This window comes from Psammomys obesus, unplaced genomic scaffold (genome assembly GCF_907164565.1).
Source record: "Psammomys obesus unplaced genomic scaffold, mPsaObe1.curated_primary_1811, whole genome shotgun sequence".
Lineage (NCBI taxonomy): Eukaryota > Metazoa > Chordata > Mammalia > Rodentia > Muridae > Psammomys > Psammomys obesus.
Window position 1 is genome coordinate 7,410 of NW_026592440.1, and position 21,749 is coordinate 29,158.

The 21,749-nt window shown below is 42.9% G+C and overlaps 2 protein-coding genes and 3 non-coding genes across 5 annotated transcripts; all 5 read left to right on the forward strand.

Moving 5' to 3' along the window:
* Positions 1 to 2,296: 2,296 nt before the first annotated feature.
* On the forward strand, positions 2,297 to 12,863 carry Cct6a (chaperonin containing TCP1 subunit 6A). The gene is made up of 14 exons (XM_055613331.1): positions 2,297 to 2,758; positions 3,395 to 3,458; positions 4,422 to 4,556; positions 5,043 to 5,216; positions 5,911 to 6,014; positions 6,521 to 6,631; positions 6,840 to 6,999; positions 7,077 to 7,159; positions 8,888 to 8,984; positions 9,694 to 9,841; positions 10,387 to 10,520; positions 11,219 to 11,321; positions 12,019 to 12,091; positions 12,196 to 12,863. Exons 1-14 carry the CDS (start codon positions 2,622 to 2,624, stop codon positions 12,266 to 12,268), a joined length of 1,596 nt encoding a protein of 531 aa, XP_055469306.1. The 5' UTR covers positions 2,297 to 2,621; the 3' UTR covers positions 12,269 to 12,863.
* On the forward strand, positions 3,468 to 3,572 carry LOC129681418 (U6 spliceosomal RNA). Its single transcript, XR_008720842.1, has one exon. It is a non-coding gene; the product is annotated as a U6 spliceosomal RNA (small nuclear RNA).
* Positions 4,782 to 4,916, forward strand: LOC129681421 (small nucleolar RNA SNORA22). Its single transcript, XR_008720844.1, has one exon. It is a non-coding gene; the product is annotated as a small nucleolar RNA SNORA22 (small nucleolar RNA).
* Positions 9,889 to 10,019, forward strand: LOC129681420 (small nucleolar RNA SNORA15). Its single transcript, XR_008720843.1, has one exon. It is a non-coding gene; the product is annotated as a small nucleolar RNA SNORA15 (small nucleolar RNA).
* A 779-nt stretch (positions 12,864 to 13,642) lies between the features above and the next one.
* Positions 13,643 to 21,715, forward strand: LOC129681416 (inactive C-alpha-formylglycine-generating enzyme 2-like). The gene is made up of 3 exons (XM_055613330.1): positions 13,643 to 13,733; positions 16,971 to 17,124; positions 20,854 to 21,715. The coding sequence occupies exons 1-3, from the start codon at positions 13,643 to 13,645 to the stop codon at positions 21,074 to 21,076; spliced, it is 468 nt and encodes a 155-aa protein (XP_055469305.1). The 3' UTR covers positions 21,077 to 21,715.
* The last annotated feature ends 34 nt before the right edge of the window (positions 21,716 to 21,749 follow it).

Genomic DNA, 21,749 nt, shown 5'->3' on the forward strand with positions numbered 1-21,749 from the left:
ATAAATTAAGATGTAGTTATTCAACGAATTACGCCAGTGCAAAAAACAAAAAACAAACAAACAAAAAACAAGTCAGGAGATGATGGTGCATGCCTTTAATCGCATTTGGGAGGCAGAGGCAGGTGGATCTCTGTAGACCAGGTGAGTTCCAGGAGACAGACAGAGCTACACAGAGAAACTCCATCTCGAAAAACCAAAAGAACAAAAACCAAACAAACAAAACAGTCAGATGTGGTGATGCTGTGCGATGTTGTGAGGAGGACAGAATTGCTGGGATGTAGTCCCTGAGGTAAAGTGCTTGCCTAGCACAGATAAGCTAGGTGTGGTGTGCACACCTGTAATGCCTGCATTTAAGAAGTATTTGCAGCTGGAGAAATGGTTCAGCAGTTAAGAGCATGGGCTGCTCTTCCAGAGGTCCTGGGTACAATTTCCAAAATCCACATGGCGGCTCACACCTGAAGCCCTATGCAATCTAATGCCCTCTTCTGGTGTGCAGATATACACGAAGACAAAAGACCCATATGACCCATATACATTAGATAGATAGATGAGAAAGAGATGTAAGGTAGGTAAAGGCAGGAGGATCAGGAGTTCAAGGCTAGTGCTGTCTGTATAGTCAGACCTTGTCTCAAAAACAAAACAAACCAAAAACGAACAAAAAAACTGTTAAGGAATATTATATTAAGTACTACCAGTGTCAGCACTGAGCTTTCCCATGCAGTGTTTAATTTTCCAACTCAATCCAACATCTACCTGTCCCTTTCTCTACCTTGTAAACAGACCCCTGACTTTGGAGTTTCCCTCTGCTTCATTTTACCAGCAGTGATAATGAAACCACATGCCAACCAAGTGGCCTATATATCGGTCTTCTGTGTGCCCCTCATGAGATACATGCTTTTGGTGATTTGTAAATTTACAAACCTGCTCAGAAACACTATACCAGCATACTTACCTGCAGCCAGAATAGCAGAGGTTTGGGGATAATTAATGTCAGCCAGGTGGCTAGTTGGCGCTTTCCTTAATTTTTAAAATTTCTGTACTGGGTCTCATCCAGGGCCTTTGCAACTGCCAAACCAGTGCTCAACCACTGAGCTCCACTCCCCATAGTTCTTCCTTTTTTTTCAAGACAGAGTCTCACTATGTAGCCATGGCTAGCCTGGAACTCACAGTGCAGATCAGGCTAGCCTTGAACTTACAGAGATCGCTGCCTGACTCCCTAGTGCTGGGATTAAAGCCACGTGACACCATGCCTGGCTCTGTATCATTCTTGTCATAAGTATCACACAGATGTTGAGGAGAATAAGAATTTCTATCAAAACGGCAAAACTTCTGGTATAATACACCCAACAGTATTACGAACTGTCATGTGTGGAGAAGTGATTCATCTTCATATACATGTTTATAAATTCAAATAACATTAAGAAATTCAACACTTGGGGGATGGAGAGATGGCTCAGCGGTTAAGAGCACTGAGTGCTCTTCCAGAAGACCTGGTCTCAGTTCCCAGCACCCACATGGCAACTCAAACTGTCTACAATTCCAAGACCTGAGCCTCACACAGACATACAAAAAGACAAAACACTAATACAATAAAAAATAAAAACAAATTGTTTTTAAAAATCCAGTATTTACCGAAGTGCTCAGACATACAGGCGGGGGAAACATTTATACACTTAATATTTTTTTTAAATGTTTAAAGGAGCCCTTTCAAAGGCTGGGCGCCACTGTCCAACCATGTTTGAGTTTTTAGCAGGCTTAGTAGTCACACCACTTTGGAGGTTGAAGCAGGATTGCTGTGAGTTAGATACTAGTCCGGGCTACACAGTGAGTAGTCTAACTGGGCCACAGAATCCTTGTTTCAAATACAAAATTTTGTTTCAAATTAAAAACACAAAACAACAACAAAAAACCCACGGGGTCTTCAAATCTGTTTCAATGACCTAGGCCCTAAGAATGGACTAACTCTTGAGTCTCTTCAACGCCCAAAGCACCAATCGCCTTGCTCCTAAAGCTATCTAGTAATCCTACCGACCACACTCGCTCCCCTTCTGGGGGTTTGAACCACCACGGTACCGGGAAAGGGTCCTTTTCCTGTGTTCACACACCTACGGATTAAAAAAAAAAAAAAAAAGCAAGAACATGAAATTGGGAAACCTCGCGAGAGTGTGAGGGAAGCATCTCGGAGAACAGGAGCCAGCGACACCCCGCAAAGAGAGGCCGGTGCCTCTGCTTCCTGTCACGCCCAGACCAATACTGAGGCCAAAGCATCCTTCACACAAGACCTGGGGGACTTTTCCTGCACATGAGGCCGCGCGACCGTCACGCTTCGGGGCTTTGGTGGAGGCTCGGCAACGGGCGGCGACCTCAACGGAACCTTAAGATTCAGAGCGCCGATTACCAGAGAACAAATTTTTCCGATGCGCAATGACGCCGCAATTGGGCGTGGCGGGAAGGGCTTAGAGAGACTAGCGGCCGATTGAGCCAATCAACGAGCGCTATCAGAGCCGCAGTCCAATGGAAGTGCCCTTTGGGCACGCTAAGGGCGGGCCAGGTGCGTAAGACTTTTCGAGAAGACCCGCATAGAGCACGTTGTTCTCGGCCTCTCCCTGAGCTAGGCCAGCATGGCGGCGGTGAAGAGCCTAAACCCTAAGGCCGAGGTGGCCCGGGCTCAGGCAGCGCTGGCGGTGAACATCAGCGCGGCGCGGGGCTTGCAGGATGTTCTGAGGACCAACTTGGGTCCTAAGGGCACCATGAAGATGTAAGGCCGGGCCGACGGGAGGGCGGGCCTGGCGGGTCAGGCTGGGCTGGCGGGAAGGGAGGGCCTGCAGGGTCTGTGGCTGCAAACTCGAGTCACTGCTCCCGGGCTTTCGGCTCTGGCATTTTCTACAATGTCTGTGCGGTCTCCCATCCAAGCTGCCCGAGTTCGCGCCGTTCGGGATTGCCAGTTGTACCCACTTAATTTAGAGGAAGAGAGTGGCGTGTGCAGCCTTCCTGTACCCAGCCCCTTGGGCCCCATGAGCAAGGTCCAAGAGGAATTTTGTTTTTACTTTGTAGTTAGCAAATTAATGAAGTTCACTGGGACGTAGCGCTTTATTTTCGTTTGTTCTTACCTCCAGCCTTTCTCCCCGTTTGGACCCATTCCCCAAATTGCTCCTGCGTTCATGTTTTAGGTTTCATTGTCTTTTTCTTATCCCCATTACACCTGTTTCTCCTTTGTGGGACTTTCCATTATTTATTTGATGCAGGGTCTCACTGATCTGTTCTGGCTGGCCTCGAACTCCCACTTGAGAGAGAGAAAAACCACTACCTCCCTTTGGCTTCTTTATGAAATTCTTAGTTTGCTTTTTATGAAAAAAGTCACATTCTTACTCATCAATTCCTGCCCACATGACAGGCTCGTTTCTGGTGCTGGAGACATCAAGCTTACTAAAGATGGCAATGTGCTGCTTCATGAAATGGTAAGAGACGTACTCGATTCGGCAGCACACATACTAAAATTCCAACGTTACAGACAAGATTAGCATGGCCTGGGCAAGGGTGACACACAGATTCAAGAAGCCTTCCATATTTCTGTGGGTTGAGGTGTTGAGGCAGCCAAGGCTTGCCTGTACACTGACTTGGGACCATTTAATAAAAGGGTGCACCTTACAAACAGAAGAAAAAAATTGTAAGAGCCAAGATCTTTACCTCCCATTCATTCTTGTGGTGGATGAAAGTCTTCATTAGCTCATCATTCCTTTCAAACAGAAATATAGGAAGTAATATACTGGGTGAGATGCTCTATAGAGTCTAACAAATGTATTTGGATCCCGGTTTGTTTTGTTTGTATAGAAAATTTCTTGCTGCACAGATAAACCCTATCGAAAAACAACGAAAAAAGCTTCTCTGTTTGCTTTAGCCAAGGATAGTAGCATGTCTTTAATCTCAGTACTCAGCAAGATCAGATCTCTGAGTTCAAAGCCAGGCATGGCTACATATATAGTGAGACCCTGTCTCACAAACAGGGCAACCTGGAAATAAAAGCAAAAGTAAACCCTCATCTTTCCACTAAACTACAGGAAAAATAATTCTTTCTTGCTTCTTCTTCTTCTTTTTTTTTTTTTAAGGATAGCTCTCACTGTGTAGCTCTGGCTGGCCTTACATTCACAGCGATTACCTGCTTCTGCCTCCTGAACACTGGGATTAAAGTTGCCCACCTCGTGCCGGGCTAGCTGTTTTTTATTATAGTTATTGTTTTTGTCCAGGGATCAAATTAAGTTGACCCATTTCCCTCACCAGAACTTTCAGGTCCTGTAGTTCAAATCCCAGAAAAGAGAATGACTTGAAAATCCAAGCAAAATGTCGCCAAGCTGGCTTTAAAAGAAGTCTGTCTTGTGTTTTACCCCGGGTAATGTTTTAAATAGTTCTTTTTCTACTTTCAGCAAATTCAACACCCAACAGCCTCTTTAATAGCAAAAGTAGCTACAGCCCAGGATGACATAACTGGTGATGGTACTACGTCCAATGTCCTAATCATTGGGGAGCTGCTGAAACAAGCTGACCTCTACATTTCTGAGGTACATTTATAAACATGTCACAGACATGGTCATAAAGAAAAATTAGTTTAAAAAAAATGGAACGAGAGCAAGTGAGAAAAAAGAAAAAACTAGGGCTTCAGTGTCACATCTAGAACACAGGGCCTTTTTATATATATTTTAAAATGATGTGAATTAGCTTCAGACAAGATTAGAACCTCTTACAGCAAAATTTTAGAAGCCAGTTTTGAATTTTGTGTTTGTGGATTGCACGGTGAACACCCAAGTGTGCTTTGTAGTTCCCTTGGCCTTGACTCTGTGCTAGAGTAAAGTCTGTTCTTTTCCTCTGCATTGGAAGGAGTACTATGTCCTTTTAAATGTATTCAGAAAATCAGCACATCCTCTTATCTTAATTGTATTAAGTATTAATGACCTAAGTGTCCCATCAAATATTATTTAGTGAAGTATGATTGTAGCTAATTGAAGATTCAAGTGTTGGGGGTGGTTTTATGACTATCTTGATTATAGGGTCTTCACCCCAGAATAATCACTGAAGGTTTTGAAGCTGCAAAAGAAAAGGCACTCCAGTTTTTGGAACAAGTCAAAGTAAGCAAAGAGATGGACAGAGAAACACTCGTTGATGTGGCCAGAACATCTCTGCGAACTAAAGTTCATGCTGAACTTGCAGATGTCTTAACAGAGGTTTGTATTAAACAATAGGTACATGTGGTAGAATGCACAGAGAACGTCTTATGTAAATGGCTATGTGGCATTACAAACATAGCATCTTCACAGGAATGCTGTGTAGAATAACGGGTTAAGGTTTTTCTCTAGCAGTAATAAACTTAAATCTGTCTTCAAAGCGGGAAGGCTAAATTGTTGCCACGCCAGGTTTGGGAAGGATAATTGATACTGTTTTAGAAAGCCTCTAGTCCAGTGGGTTTGCTTTTTTGCACCTTTATAGGGACTGGTAGTTTGATTTGTTATGGTCAAATCAGACTAACATTTCTCTCTGATACTTTATTTGGGGAACTTTCAAACTTTCTGCTAATTCTCAATAAAATAAATTTGTTGTAAAAATAAATTGTTTTAAGATATAGTTATTTGTGTTTGGGGATAGGGTGAGTTTGAAATACATTCTCCCTAATCTTTTCTTCAGTCCTTTTGTTCTTCTAAGGGCTGAGATTAGAGGCCTGTGCCACCGTCCGTGGCCCACCAACCATACCCAATGATTTACCTGTGTTCACTATAAAATAATAGCAGTGTTGACAATTGTTGAGGCAATTGCAGGTTGAAATTTTAGAGACAAATTACTTTTAGCCTTTTACATTTTTCTAAAGAACAGCTAAAGTGTGTCAACTTCTACAGACTAAATTTATTGATGGTTATCTCCTAGGCTGTAGTGGACTCCATTTTGTCCATTAAGAAAAAAGATGAACCCATTGACCTCTTCATGGTTGAGATCATGGAGATGAAGCATAAATCTGAAACTGATACAAGGTAGGTAAGAGAATGTTTTTCTGTCACTGAGCTGCTGTCTAGGATAGGTTGGTGGGTGTAGGATTTGCTTTAAATACCATGCACTGTTGAAATGAGGGAGGGCTGTGCTGTGTTTGTGGTCAGTATGATCAGAAATAGGAATATTAATGAGCATTTATTGTTATGCTAGGGTGCAGTACATAACAGAAAGACTGCTGGTTAAAACTTTGTCAAAGACTCTAGCTCGAGAATATTTCTTTAAGGGAGTTAAAGTGATCACAGTTTGGTTGTCTGCTGGTTGTAGACATGCGTAGTTGATATTTTTGTTCGGGTGTCCTGTGTCTTAGAACACTGATTTTTCACATCTGACCTTAGTCAGATCTGACTGAAGAGTTTTTAAACAGCTTTAGAAATTAGTAGACCTGTGTGAAAATTACTGCTTTAGCAGTTACTTCTTTTTATTTTATCGGTATGTGTCCCATCTGGTATGTGTAAATAGAAGTGGTATAGATTTTCCTGTTTTATAGCTTAATCAGAGGGCTGGTTTTGGATCATGGAGCACGGCATCCTGATATGAAGAAAAGAGTGGAAAACGCCTACATCCTTACTTGCAACGTGTCCTTAGAATATGAGAAAACGTGAGTTCATGACCCCTTCATGGCGGGAGGAGGTTGACATTTTCTCACTGTAAGGATGGTAATGAAAACATGGGGACTTAAGGTTTGTATAGCTCAGTGTTAGAGTACTTGCTTAGAAAGTGTTCAACCTAATGCAGTCCCCTCAGTCCTGTTAAAACTAAGGTAAATACGGAAATCTCCTTTTCTGCCCCCCCCCTTTTTTTAATAGAGAAGTGAATTCTGGATTTTTTTACAAGAGTGCAGAAGAGAGAGAAAAGCTAGTGAAGGCTGAAAGAAAATTCATTGAAGATAGAGTTAAGAAAATAATAGAACTGAAAAAGAAAGTCTGTGGTGATTCTGATAAAGGATTTGTCGTCATTAATCAAAAGGTAAGAATTTAGAAATTTAGAATTAGTCTTGTTTATATTAAGGTGAAGGCTATTGAAAATTTTTTGTTTTTATCCAGGGGATTGACCCCTTTTCCTTAGATGCCCTTGCAAAAGAAGGTATTGTAGCTCTGCGCAGAGCCAAGAGGAGAAACATGGAGAGGTGAGTGAGGCCAGCTTGATACTGTGCAGAGGAGTTAGAATTACTCCTTTTGCAGTTCTGCCTGTATTTGCATTTTATTAGCATGTATTAATTGAATAAGATGATTGATTTCATTATTTATATAAGCATATGATGTGCTTTGGTCATTTTCTCACACATTCCCCATTACTCTAGTTCCTTTCTGTCCCTGTCGCTAGCTCTTCTTTCCAAATAGTCTATTTTTGTTTGCCTTTTAAAATATTTTTAGCCAGGTATGGTATCGCACACCTTTGATCCCAATGCTTGGGAGATATAGGAGGATGGATCTCTTGAGTTCGAGGCCAGCCAGGGCTGTTGCACAGAAAAACCTTATCTAAAACACCAAAACCAAAAAAACAATTGGCCAGGATTGCACATACTCGTTTCATTGTGGAAATCTATGAATTAAAAAATCTACCTTGGGCTGGAGAGGTGGCTCAGTGATTAAGAGCACAGTCTGCTCTTCCAGAGGTCATGAATGAGTTCAATTCCCAGCGACCACATGGTGGCTCACAACCATCTATAAAGTGAATTGATAACCCTCTTCTGGCTAATGTAAATGCAGATAGAACACTCATGCATAATATAAATAATTTTTTTTAAATCTGCCTTATTTAAACTCTTCTGTGAATGAGTTCAAGTGTGTGCATGCCACATCACATTGACAGAGAGAGTCCAAGGACAGCTTGCAGGAGTCCTTGTACCATGTGGGTCCCAGGGAACTGAGGTTCACAGGTTTAGTCTTTAGCTTTGAGGTGCTGTCACAAGCCCCCAGTCTTACCATGTGACAAAGGCAGAACTGTGGTCATAATCACTGTCATCTCACTTCATTGCTTTCTTCCCCTGGCCTTTGACACCTTCTGTGAGTGGATTGAGGATATTTGTCTTTTTCCGTGTCTTTAAATTTTTTAGACTTTAAGACAGGGCCAGGTGGCCTCAAATGCAAAGAGATCTGTCTACCTCTGACATCTAGTGCTGCTATTAAAGGCATGTGCCACCATACCATCTGTATTTTGCATATATATGTGTGTGCTATAGGCATTCAGTATCCACAGAGGTCAGCTTAGGGCACTGACTAGGACTGGGGAGTTACAGATCCTCAGTCAACATGTGAGTGTTCTGGGTTGAGCTTGGGTCCTTTGCAAGAGACTCTAGGTACTCTGCCGCCCCATCTCTCCTACCCATTTGTTTTTATTAGTTTTAGAGAAAACTGAAAGTGGAAAGTGCATGTTTAAAATGTACATACAGGAGCATCAGCCTGGTAGATTTTGAGGCAGGGTCTCAGTATAAACCAGGATGACATCTAGGTCTAAAGGCAACATCAGGAGGATAGTATGTTAGGTATGGTTGTGCACAAAGCTGTAATTCGGCCTCCACTTGGGAAGTGGAGGCAGTCTTTCGGCCTATATACATATCAGCCAAGCATTCAAAATTAAAAGTGAGGGAGAGAGAAGGAAGGCTCCTGAAAAATAATTCTTCCTTAGAACGCCATCCATATTCTGGTTTTGTTTTGATGGCCTTGCCAGGGAGGCTTAAAGGGTCAGTTACCAGTTAGGCTCTGATAAATGGGAAGAGCCTTGATTTAAAATACACTTTCATCATGCATTTCTGAGAATCTCCTTCCTAAAGACTGTTGGGCTTACCGTATTTGGCTTACTGTGTTACTGACACAGCTTACTGTATTTCCCTTAATGTGCTTCACTGTTGCAGGCTGACACTTGCTTGTGGTGGGGTTGCTCTGAATTCCTTAGATGACCTGAATCCTGACTGTTTGGGACATGCAGGCCTCGTCTATGAGTACACACTGGTAAGTGTTTTCTTCCTAAAGACAATACTATTTTATCAGTGGTTGAGTAGAAAATTTTAAACTTAAAATCAGGCTTTCTTAACTTTATGTATTTATTTTGGTAGAGTCTCACCACATTGCCTGAGCTGGCCTGGAACCCTCTGTATAGGGCTCTTCACTGAGTTTAATTGAGGTTGCTTGCAGGACCATGGGAGGAGGGCTAATTTACTGGACATGGGCAACTTAATAGTGGTTTTTTTTGTTTTTTTAATGTAGCATTTTGGTAGTTTATTGTAATATGAGTTGAAAATCAAGTTTTTAATTCTGCCAGGTCTGGTGGAACATGTTTGTAAACCCAGCACTCAGGGAGGCGAGGCAGAGGCAGGCAGAACTCTTGTGAGTTCTAGGCCAGCCTGGTCTACAAAGTGAATCCAGGACAGCCAAGGCTGTCTCAAAAACAAACAAAAAAAGTAATTTCTTTTGCACCTGGTATTGTTTCTCCCCTTTATTTTTTTCTTGAATGGGATGATGGCTGTTTCCTAAACTACTTACTCTTCGATGTTTACTCCCAATATTCTTTGCATAATACTGTTTTATTTGTTAGTTTACTGTGTAGCCTTGTAATTCACAGAGACCTGCCAGCCTCTGCCTTCCAAGTGCTGGGATTAGAGGTGTGGACCACCATGCCCGTGGGTAACCTGTTTTTGACAATAATTTCTCTTCTACACAGGGTGAAGAGAAGTTCACCTTTATCGAGAAATGTAACAATCCCCGTTCTGTCACATTACTAGTTAAAGGACCAAATAAGCACACACTGACTCAAATCAAGGATGCAATAAGAGATGGCTTGAGAGCTGTCAAAAATGCTATTGATGATGGTAAGAACAGCTGTATGTATTTGAGTCTTGTGTCGCTAGTTTAAAAGGCATGGCTGAATACTGTGTTCTTTAGTCAGTAATTTACACAGCCAGACACCATGCAAAAGTAAAGTCTTCCTTTTAAAATGATTGATATGCTATATTTTATGGTGTATCATTATTAAAATTTAGTACAAATAAGCGAGTAAAACTGGTGGTTCTTGAGCTACTTATTACTACCTAGGGTTAGGTGGGACCATTTTACCATAGGTTATTGATTGCTTATATGTACTGTGGCTTAAAAAGCAAGTCTGTACTGTGTTGTTCCTCTTGGGACAGCGCTTAGCTAGCAGATCTGAGACCTGTAGTTCCATCTCTATTACTGCAGAAACAGATACTCTGTATATATAAGTAATCACAGGTATAGTGAATTCATTAGAAGTTAATTGACGATATGTGTATTTCTCCATGTAATGAATTTTAAACTTAATTATTTTGTTTTGTATGCATTAGGTATGTTTTCTCTTTCTCTCTAATTCAGCATATCTTTGTTCGTTGCCCAACAGGCTGTGTTGTCCCAGGCGCTGGTGCAGTAGAAGTGGCAATGGCAGAAGCTCTGATTAAATACAAGCCCAGTGTGAAGGGCAGAGCTCAGCTTGGAGTGCAGGCATTTGCAGATGCCTTGCTCATTATTCCCAAGGTCTGAATATTTTGATAGTCTTTAGCTATGGTCAGTTGTAAATGTTAGTGTCCTCTACTAGGTCAGACCAGTTGTGGAGGCACGTGCCTTTAATCCTAGTAGTTCTGAGGCAGAGGCAGGCAGATCTTGGCCAGCCTGGTCTACATAATGAATTTTAGGTCAGCCAGAGGTATTTTCCCTGGGTGGGACAGGCAAGCTATAAATCTCTGCAGCTGTACAGGAGAGTGAGCTTGGAGGTCAGGCACAAATTGAAGACTTAATAGCTACATGGCAGGAAAAAAGAGGCTTAGTGGCCAGATTAACAGAGCTGCGTGGCTTCAGGATAAACTTGCATTTTTTTGTTTGGTTGGTTTTTTTTGTTTTGTTTTGTTTGAGTAAAACTAATGGACATACCAGTCTCCATTAGTTACTCAGTAAAGATTATGATCAGTGCTTTGATATGCTAGATTTGGAGTGTGTTAGAGAATTGGTCTAGCAACACGTTTGCTCTTTGGAAGAGAACTCTTATCTTTATTTAAAGCATGCAACCCCACAACCTGTTTATATATTAGATAAAGGTCGGAAAGGGGTATGCTGTGGTGCATATATGGTCAGCCTGCTTCCAGGGGAGTTCTTTTTAATTGGAACTACTACTCGTTTATTGAAGGCTTTAACCCTCAGTTCTCAGTGTGTCTTCTCAAGAATTTAATTTGTTCTAGGTCCTTGCACAGAACTCTGGCTTTGACCTTCAGGAAACACTAGTTAAAGTGCAAGCTGAACATTCAGAATCTGGTCAGCTTGTAGGTGTGGATCTGAACACAGGTGAGAATGCTGCACCTTATCCTTGGAGTAGAGCTAAATGGAGTAAAGCTGGGGGAAGGCAGGTAGCACGAGGATCTGGGTACCAGTGTTGTCATCCTGAGTTGATGGAGCACAACTAACTAGATGACAGGTTCAGATAGAGAGCTGATGTTTTAATTGGGGTAAGGCTAGTGCTGTGATTTTAGCATCTATTAACACAAAAGTACATGTATAAAGCTGAAAGCCTGTTGTCAGCATTGTCACTAGTTGAATAGAAGAGGTTTTGGGAATGAGGGAAGTCAAAAGCCCATTTAATGTGGGTCAACAGGATTGTGTCCAAAACAGAGGGGTGTCCAAACAATGGCAAGCAGTGAACACTTCTGACTGTAAGTCATTGCTATGAAGAGATGGACCACACATAAAAGATGTTTTAGATAGGAGCAGTGATTGGATGTGGTTCCTAACGGATAAGTAGTCAGTGGTAAGCAATACTGTTCCTTATATTTTAAAGATCCTAGGTTGGCATGGTGCAGCCTGTAATCCCAGCAGAATTGAGGCAGCAGGAACATAGCCTGGGTACTGTCTTGGGCTACATAGCAAAACTGTCTAAAAATAGTCTCAATTGGCCCTTGTTTTCTGTTCTGGAATTGGCAGGGTTTGTTGATGAATAGAATGTTTTCTTGAAAAAAAGCATTTGATAAGGTGTGGCTGTTTGCAGGTGAGCCCATGGTGGCAGCAGAAATGGGTGTGTGGGATAACTACTGTGTGAAGAAGCAGCTGCTGCACTCCTGGTGAGTTTGAACTCAGGATAGCTCTTGTATGTACTTTGATCAGACATAGCAGTTTGAATTGAAATAGTGTTCTGAGCTGTCTTTTTTTTTTCTTCCTCTTTCAGTACTGTGATTGCCACCAACATTCTCCTAGTTGATGAGATCATGAGAGCTGGGATGTCCTCTCTGAAAGGTTGAAGGAGTCCACCTTGCAACTGAACCTATAATACTACAGAATGATGTGGGGGGAAATGGTCTTTTTTGTCCAAGCTTCAAGTGATTTGGAAAAGAATTTTCCCAACTGAAGAAAAGGAACAGGACATTTGGCACCTATTCAAATTATAATACTGTAATTTTTTTTTTTTTTTTTTTTTTTTTTTTTGAGGAGTGTATGAATACACTCAGGTCTTTTTAGCCCACTGAACAAGATGGTTTAGCTACAGTGGTTAAAAAAAAAAAAAAAAAAAAAAAAAACATACTAAGAAAGATAAACGTGTTGTCTGCATTGTTCCTTAAGTGTTCTTTGAAAAATTGTAATGGTTTTCTCCTAAAGGTGTGGTGGTGCGTGCCTGTAAGTAAGCCTAGCACTTTGGAAGTAAAGTCAGGAAGTTATGCACCAACTCGGACTATAGGAGACAGACCTCAGCTCAAAGGAATGGTAATTTTTTTTGTTACAGATGTATTTTAAATCAGCCAGCCAGCTCCCTGTTAAACATGTAAAATTCTTGGCAATGTAAAACACATCTGGGTAATTTATGGTTTTCATAGTGTCTCTAATAAATACTTAAGTGAAGCTGCTGGGCCAGTTATTCACACTTTTGAAATAACTGCTAACATGCTCTCAGAAAAGCTAATATGCTCCTATCACAGGGAGGCTGGGGCAGGGGATCACAATTATAAATTAAGACTGCATGAGACGAGGGGTTTGGGGCGGGAGGGAGAAACAGTTACAGTATAACAGCCAAAAGAGTACGGACTTGGGTGAAGCACAAGATTTTTAGACTATTTCCAAATCTTTAAACAATGCCTTTGCCTGTCAGATCGTTTTCTCACCCAAATACTTTCTTGGTTACTGTGTGTGTGTTTTGAGGCTTGCCAAATGGAATGTTCTGGGAGGTGGGGTTCCCAGTTTTCTCCAGTGAGTAAAGTAAAACTGCGTCCTGTGGTCCCTTGTTACACAGTTAAACAATAGAAGGTGACATCCAGGTGGAGCGAGAGTTCGGTTTTGTTTTTTTATTATTTATACAACATTCTGCCTGTACACCGGATCTTACTGTAGATGATTGTGAGCCGTCATGTGGTTGCTGGGAATTAAACTCAGGACCTTTGAAAGAGCAGCCAGTGTTCCTAACCTCTCAGCCATCTCTCCAGCACCCTGGGCTGCAGCTAGCCGTCCTCACAAAGGCCAAAGTTTTCAGGATAAAATCGCTCATGGGAACAAGGCAGGGTGTTGCCCAGGGCGTTCATGGGCGGTTCCTACAGGGACGCTCCCACATAGTGCCCTGCCATTGGTCACGAAATAAGGGTCTCTAGCATCAAGCGAGTGCGCAGGCGCAAGCGTCCAGCAGACGCATGCGTGCTGAGTCTTGGCTCCTCAGCATGGGTTCCTGCCTCCCTGTTCTGTCGCTGCTGTGGTTCCTCTTCAACCCCAAGCTTCAGCTAGGTTAGTGTGTGGGCCTGTGTCTGTATTCCCCCTCCTTGACCACTTCAAAATGATTGCATCCAGCCTTCCAGATGCCGCCCCCACCTCGGAGGGTATTTGCGGGGCCTCGGCCCATTTGCTGGGGTTGGCCACCATAAATTGCACTTCAGTTTTGAAGCAGGTTCTCTGGTACTCAGCCCTGCCTAGGCCGCAGCGTGCTGAGAGCGTGCCGGCGTGTCTTTCCTCGCTTTCAGTTCCTCCTCTTGGGCTGGAGCAGCAGAGTGCTACATACAGGTAGAAAACTTTGAAAGCTCAGGATGCACCAAGCCACGTACATAAAATCCGATGCCATTTCCCACCTTGTAACTAGCCGTACGCAATATCGTCTGTTTAAATGCACCTTTTATCTCTAGTTACTTTATGGTTTAATTTTTTCTTTTAGAATATTTTATATGTATGAGTGTTCTGTCTTGGTGTATGTACCACGGGCTTGCCTGGTGCCTACAGAGGTCAGGTAGACTCCCTGGAACAGAAGAAACATGGTTATAAGCCACCGAGTGGGGTGCTCTTGCGTCTGCAAGAGCGACAGGTGCCCCTATGTGCTAGCACCTACTTTAATCTTCGAGGCAGAGTCTCAACTGTGTCCCCTTGTCTGCCTGCTGCTCTGGAATTCAGAGAATTCCGCCTCAGCTGAGCTACACCTCAAAGGCCCCTTGTTTAGGGGTCTTTGATAGAAAGGTCTTGGCTGTGTAGCCCAAGCTACTGAGCTTGTAATGTCCTTCACAGCTTCCTTAGGGTTGAGATTATAGGCATAAAATTTGGTCTTAGGTTTTATTTTGGTGTGTGACAAGGTCTCACCATGTAGTCCCAGATGGCCTAAAATTCACTGTAGACCAGGCTAGCCCGAAACTCATTATGTAGACCATTAGGCTGTCCACAAAAATCACAAAGGTTCATCTGTCTCTGACACCAAGTGCTGAGATTAGAATTGTTTATCACCAAGCGTGGCCTAAGAAAAAAAAAAAAAAAAAAAAAAAAAAACTTCTTTCATTTTTCACTTATGTATGTGTGTGCCATGCGTGTGCAGATTCTGACCAAGGACAGAAGACTTAACCTGATCCCTAGATTTTATTATTATTATTGATTTTCCAGACAGGTTTCTCAGTGTAGCCCTGGCCATCCAGGAACTCCCTGTGTAGCCCAGACTTGGCCTTGAACTCAGAGATCTGCCTGCCTCTCTCTCCCAAGCACTGAGATCGAAGGCTCTTGTTAGTTTGCTTGTTAAATTAGAATCAGACTGCAGTGTATATTGCAGTTATTTGATATTTAATTTCCCGTTAATTTTAGATTTCCCTGCTCACTCATTTTTCCCTCTCTTGGAATTATTCCTGAAATGGGTAGAATTGTGTCAGAATGAGAAGAGGTCTAAATATAGGATCCTGAAAGGCTAGATATGGTCACTTATTCCTTTAATCCACCTCTTGAGAGGCAGATGTCTGTGAATTCCAAGCCAACCTAATCTGCAACGTGAGTTTCAGCCAGCCTAGGGTTAGAGGTGGGGGGGGGGGGTTAACCTTGTCATCAAAAACTAAAATAAAAGATCTAATTTATCTAATTTTAAAATGAGAGGCTGGTTGAGCACTGCCTAGCATGTGTGATGCCCTGGTTTTAATCCCCCATGACACACAAAGTTCTTAAATTGGGGCACAGTGTCATATGCCTGTAATCTTAGCGTGGGTGAGGCTCAGGTGGGAGGGGCCCTTGAGTGAAGGAGCTGGGGAATGGTATTTGTCTTGTTGGCTTTTTAAAAATAAGACAAACGACTGGACAGTGGTGCCACATGATCCCAGCACTCAGCAGGCAGAGGCTGGCAGATCTGTGAGTTCAAGGGCAGCCTGGTCCGCGGAGTTTTAGGTAGCCTATACTGCACATACAAACCTAATCTCAAAAATAAAAAAGAAAAAAAGAAAAAGAAAGAAAGGTCTCTAACACACATATGCACACAAATTCTGGGGCAGAGGGAGTGCGGTTCAGTTGTACAGTATTGCTTAGTCTGAACCCTGGGTTTCATCTCCAGAATTATGTAAACTAGGCAGTGGTAAACCTGACACTAGCTCTCAGGAGGTTTAGGTAGGGGAGTCAGGAGTTCAGCTTCTCCTCAGATACATAGTTGTAGTCCAGCCTGGGCTACATGAGACACTGTCTCAAAAAGAAAAAATAAAATGAAAGTCTTCAACAGTACAAAGGGAGAGGCAAGGAAACAGCATGAACAGAAGTGTGGGTGAAGCCACGCATAGTGGCTTACATAGTAATCCCAGTACTCAGGAGGCAGAGGTAGGTGGATTTCTGTGAGTTCAAGGCCATCCTGCTCTACAGTTTGAGTTTCAGTCAGAGCTACATAATGAGACCTTGTCTCCGAAGGTCAAAGGTCAAGGTGGGGGTGGGTGAAGAGGGATGGAGTGTGGCTGAAAATGTAGATGTATTTGAAGTTATAATATCTTTTTTCCTTCCTCACCCCCAGACAGAGTTTCTCAGTGTAGAAACTGGGTGTCCTAGAACTCACTCTGTAGACTAGGCTGGCCTCAAACTCAAAGAAAATATACCTGCCTCTGGGGCTGGAGAGATGGCTCAGTGGTTAAGAGCAGTGTTTGCTCTTCTTAATGGACCTGAGTTCAAACCCCAGCACCCACATGACAGTTCACAACTGTCCGTAACTCCAGGCCTGACACCAATGAACATAAATATATACCTGCCTCTGCCTCCAGATTGCTGGGATTAAAAGTATGTGCCACCACCGCCCAGCAAGGTTGTAGTTTCTTATGTTAATAATGAAATATGGTCTGGAGAGATTGCTTAGCAATGAAGAGAGCTTGCTGTTCTTGTGGAGGACCTAGGCTTGGTCCTCAGCACCCACATGGTAGCTTCCGTATGTCCAGTTCCAGAGGACCCAGAGCCCTCTTTTGGCCTTTATGGGTACTAGCACACACCGTGCACTTATGCAGTCAGACACTCATGTAAAAATACTTCTACAAAGCTGAGTATGCATTAGCTGGGTGTGCATTTAGTCTAAGCACTCGGGAGGCGAGCTCAAGCTTGAGGCCTGCCCATCTACCTAGTGAGTCCAGGCCAGCCAGGGCTGCAGAGAGGACCTGTCTCCAAAACCAAATAATAGTAATGATACAAAGATAATGAGGTCAGTGCAATCTTATTTATGTACTTATATTTGCATGCATTACTAGTACCTCTCCTGTTCTGCAGGAAACGCCCAGGCTCCTGCCATGGTGCAGCTGCCTGGTGGGCGATTTTTGATGGGAACAGATGCTCCAGATGGCAAAAATGAAGGGCCTGCCCGGGAAGTGACAGTACAATCTTTTGCTATCGATGTATTTCCAGTCACCAATAAAGACTTCAGGTATTTCAAGTTTTTTGATGGGGGTTAAGGATTCTTTCTAATCTTTCCTAATTCTAATCTTTATTCCTAATATTCCTATCTCAAAAATAAATAAATAAATCTTGATAAAAGATAGCTGTAAGATATTAAATATAAGTTTCTTACAAGTCACAAAATATATAATCTCAGTTTTTGTTTCTGAAATTTTAGATATTATTTTATGTACATGAGTATTTTGCCTACATGTTAATATGTGTGCCCACATGCATGCCTGGTGCCCTCAGGAGAAGAAGGCCTCAGATTCCCTGGAATAGGAGTTACAGAATGTTGTGAGCTGCCATGTAGATTTTAGGAATAAAACCTTGGTCCTCTTTTTGTTTTGTTTTTCAAGATGGTTTCTCTATGCAGCCTCTGGCTGTCCTGTACCTCATTGTGTAGATTAGGTTGGCCTTGAATTTAAAGAGCTCCACCTGCCTCTGTCTCCTGAGTGCTGGGATTAAAGGCATGAGCCACCGCCTCCTTGAAACTGGGTTCTCTTTTATTATTATTTCAGTTTAATTACTTTACATCCCAAAGGTGCCCCCTTCCTTCTCTCCTCCCAGTCTCCCCTTTCCCCTTCTTCCCCCTTCCCTCTCCCTCCAGAAAATGAGAGCCTCTCCCCTGTATCAACCCTCCCCAGCACATCAAGTCACATCAGGACTGAGCACATCCTCATCCGCTGAGGCCAGGCAAGGTAGCACTGCCAGAGGGAATAGCAGGCAATAGTGTCCATGTTAGAAACAGGCCCCCAAACTGGGCCCTCTTTAAGAGCAAGCCTGGCATGTAGCCCACACCTGTAATCCCAGCACTCAGGGAGACAGAGGCAGGCAGATCTCGTGTGAATTTGAAGCCAGCCTGATCTACATAGCAAGTCCAGGATAGCCAAGGCAACACAGAGAAACCCTGTCTGGGTGGGGCGGGGGGGGGGAGCAACAAATGTCCTTAAATGTTGACCCACCCCTTTTGCCCTGATCCCAATTTTTATAAGTATGTAATGGAAGATACAACACTTCCATTAGTTAGTGGGTTTTGCACATGCTTTTGTGGCTTTAAGAGGAACAAGGGAGGCTAAGGCAGCACCGCAGGTTAAAGATGGGATTGGCTACGTAAGTTTCAGGCCAGCCTGACCCCCTGAGAGGACCCATCTTAAAAAATAAATCAATAAACAGAAAACAAAAAGATGTGCTCAGAAAGACAAAACTATAAAAACAAATGGTTGCAGGGACAGTGGGGAATTTTGGGAGTGATTGTTACAATTGTTTCTTGAGTTTTAGTAAAATAGTACTTACATACTTTTTGTTTTTTCTCCTAGTGCCACTCCCACATGTAGCTCAGGCTGGCTTGGAACTCATGATCCTTTCTTCCTCAGCCTGGTCTACAAGCCAGTTCGAGTTCCAGGCCAAAAAAGACTGTAAAGCAGTGGTTCTCACCTTGTGGGTTGTAGCCCCTTTAGGAGGTCAAAGGACCCTTTCACAGGCATCACCAAAGACCACCAGAAAACACTGATATTTGCCTTATAATTCATAACAGCAAAATTACAATTATGAAGTAGTGTTATGGGTTCAGGAATAGCTACACACTGAGCACTCGAACACCAGACTCAGACTGCTGGAAGTTTATTGAACACTGAAAAAAAAACTGACAGGTCAGGGTCACAATCTGAATTGGGGAGCCAGAGTGTGACACCAGTCTATTTCTAAGAGAGGCTTTAAATACAAAAAAAAAACGTAACCAGGTAGCAACCAGGCAACCAGGTGTAGGAAGAGAGGAGGGGCTGCGCAGTATCACATCATTTTGACTAGCTAAACATCATGGATTTTGTTCCAAGTGTCTTGTGTCTAGGTAGCTAGACAAAGTGTTTTAGGCTGATTGGCTAGGACACAGGCTTGGGGACTTTCCAGTTCCCACCATTCCAGGAGAAAGGAACATAGCAGGATGTTGCTGTCTTAGCTTTAATAGAACATTCAGTTATCTTTATCTCAGGCAGAGCATGCATATATCATCTATTGTTTTATTCTAAGCAGCAAGTATTGAACTATTGAAGTATATTCTCATCCCAGACATGTAGGGCCTGAGAACATGAACTTAATTTTATCTTATAATCAAAATGGAGACTTGGAGACAAAATGGCTTCTGATAATCTAGAGGCTACATCCGGTGTAAACAGAGAAGCCATAGTTATGCTGAGAACTAAAGTAAGTCTCAACAGAGGGGCTATCTGCTAGTTTAGCAGGTTACAACATTATGCATGTTCTAATTTTATAGAAAATCTGGTCAGGTGTGTTAGAAACAAGGAATAATATTTTGGCTTCTCTGTGTAGCCTTGGCTGTCCTGGACTTTCTTTGTAGACCAGGCTGGCCTTAAACTCATAGAGATCTGCCTGCCCCTGCCTCCCCAAGTGCTGGGATTACAGGCATGAATCACTGTGCCTGGCTGAAACAAAGAATAATCTTGATGTTGCACAAATGAACACACAAATCGAAAGCAGCTTGGCAAGGTAATTCTTTTTGTAAAAAGGGTACATCAGGCCCCAAACCAGGCTGGCAAGCACACCTGGCCAACATGGTTTCCGTCTCTTATCCCTGCCATTGTTGGTGACTATATCTGATCCACTTTGAAGCCAGGCTTCGCAAGCTTAGAGGATTGGCTAAGCAGCTGGAAGAGGAAAATTCAGGAATCGAGTTCTTGCAGGCATAACTCCTTTGATAGGAAAAAAAACAAAACAACAAAAAACTAACTACCTTTTATAGATTAAAAACAAACAAAACAAACAAACAAACAAACAAAAAACCCTACCTTTCATAGGAAAAAAAAAAGAAAAAAAACTTTTTCATGGGTATCAGGCTTATTTAATTATTTACCTACTTATTTATTGAGTCAGAATTTCTCTGTGTAGCCATGGCTGTCCTGTTTTACCCAGTTTGCGAGACCTCAAAAGACCACTGACTATACTAGGAGTCAGAAATCATATACAAAAGCAAAGAGCCTTTATTCGAGCTCAAGCTCAGGCTCCCAGCGTGAACTGACACATCACTCAGAGGCTAGGAGCCCTGAGCCTAGAAAGAATTTGGTTTTTATAGAGTTTTTAGCAAGGGGAAAGGGCTTCCAGACTTGGCGGTTACATGATTGGGTAACATTCAGCAAGAGCAAGCTTGCTACATAGTGATTGGTGAGAGGCAAGCTGTGGCCATCTACAGTAACTGTTTTGGTAACCATAATGACAACATGTAATTGTTTTAGTAACTATAAGGACAACCGTTGTTTTGACCTGTTTCCTGATCAGCTAGTTTTAGGGTTGGCACATTTTGTGGTCATTCTAAGAAATGTTATGGCTTTCTATAAATATAACACACTTTTCTGAATGGGGGTAAGTTTTAAGTCGCATATAAGATGGAGGCAAGTATCAAAATAGAGTCTGGGGCTGGAGAGATGGCTCAGAGGTTAAGAGCACTCACTGTTCTTCCTGAGGTCCTGAGTTCAATTCCCAGCAACCACATGGTGGCTCATAAAAAAAAAAAAAATTATTTAAAAAAACAAAAATGGAGTCTGTTATACTCAGGCTTCTCAGACCAGGCTGGCCTCGAGCTCTCAGGTTAATTTCTTGAAGCTTATGTGAAAACACTTGCAGGACACGGCTCCCTGGAGCAGGGGAGGTCATGGGTAGGGTGTGGGATCCTTGCCATTGAGCCAAGTGAGCTGTCTCTTTCCAGGGAGTTTGTCAGGGAGAAAAAGTACCAGACTGAGGCCGAGGCATTCGGGTGGAGCTTCGTCTTTGAGGATTTTGTCTCCCCTGAGCTGAGAAACCAAGCCAGTCAGATGCCGGTGAGAGAGCCTGGTCTTGGAGGGGATGGAGGTTGGAGCTGGACAGAATCTTCTGAGGGAAAGGGGTCACCCGGGTGCCATCATGGTAGAGCAGACTTGGGGACAGAGTGAAGGCAAGAGAGTACACCCTGCAGTTAACCTGAGCAGCCAGAGTGGTCAAAGCCGGAGGCATTCATCACATGAATTCGTATAAATCTGGTTACTTGGGAGGCCAATGCAGAGTCACTTGGTCAAGGCCAGCCTGAGCACTTTAGAGAGGCCCAGTCTCAAAATAGAATTTTTGTTTTTTCGAAACAGTGTTTCTCTGTGTGTAGCCTTGGCTGCCCTGGAACTCTTAGGTAGACCAGGCTGGCCTCAGACTCACAGAGATCCACCTGCCTCTGCCTCCCAAGCATTGGGATTAAAGGCATGAGCCACTGCTTTCAAAATGGAATCTTTGTTTTTTAATAACTTACCTATTTCCTATTATATGTACATTGGTATCCTGCCTGCATGTCTGTCTGTGAGGGTGTCAGATCCCCTGGGACTGGAGTTACAGACATTTATGAGTTCCCATGTGGGTGCTGGGAATTGAAACCTGGTCCTCTGGAAGAACAGCCAGTGCTCTTAACTGCTGAGCCATCTCTCCAGCCCCTAAAATGGAATTCTTAAAAAAGATCTAGAGCTGTGGCTCAGGAGCACAGGGCTTGCCTACTAGCATGTACAAAGCCCTGGGCCCAGTCCCTAGCACTCAGGGAAAAAAAGAGAGGACAAAAAGAAAAAGATAGCCCTTCACTTTAGCTTT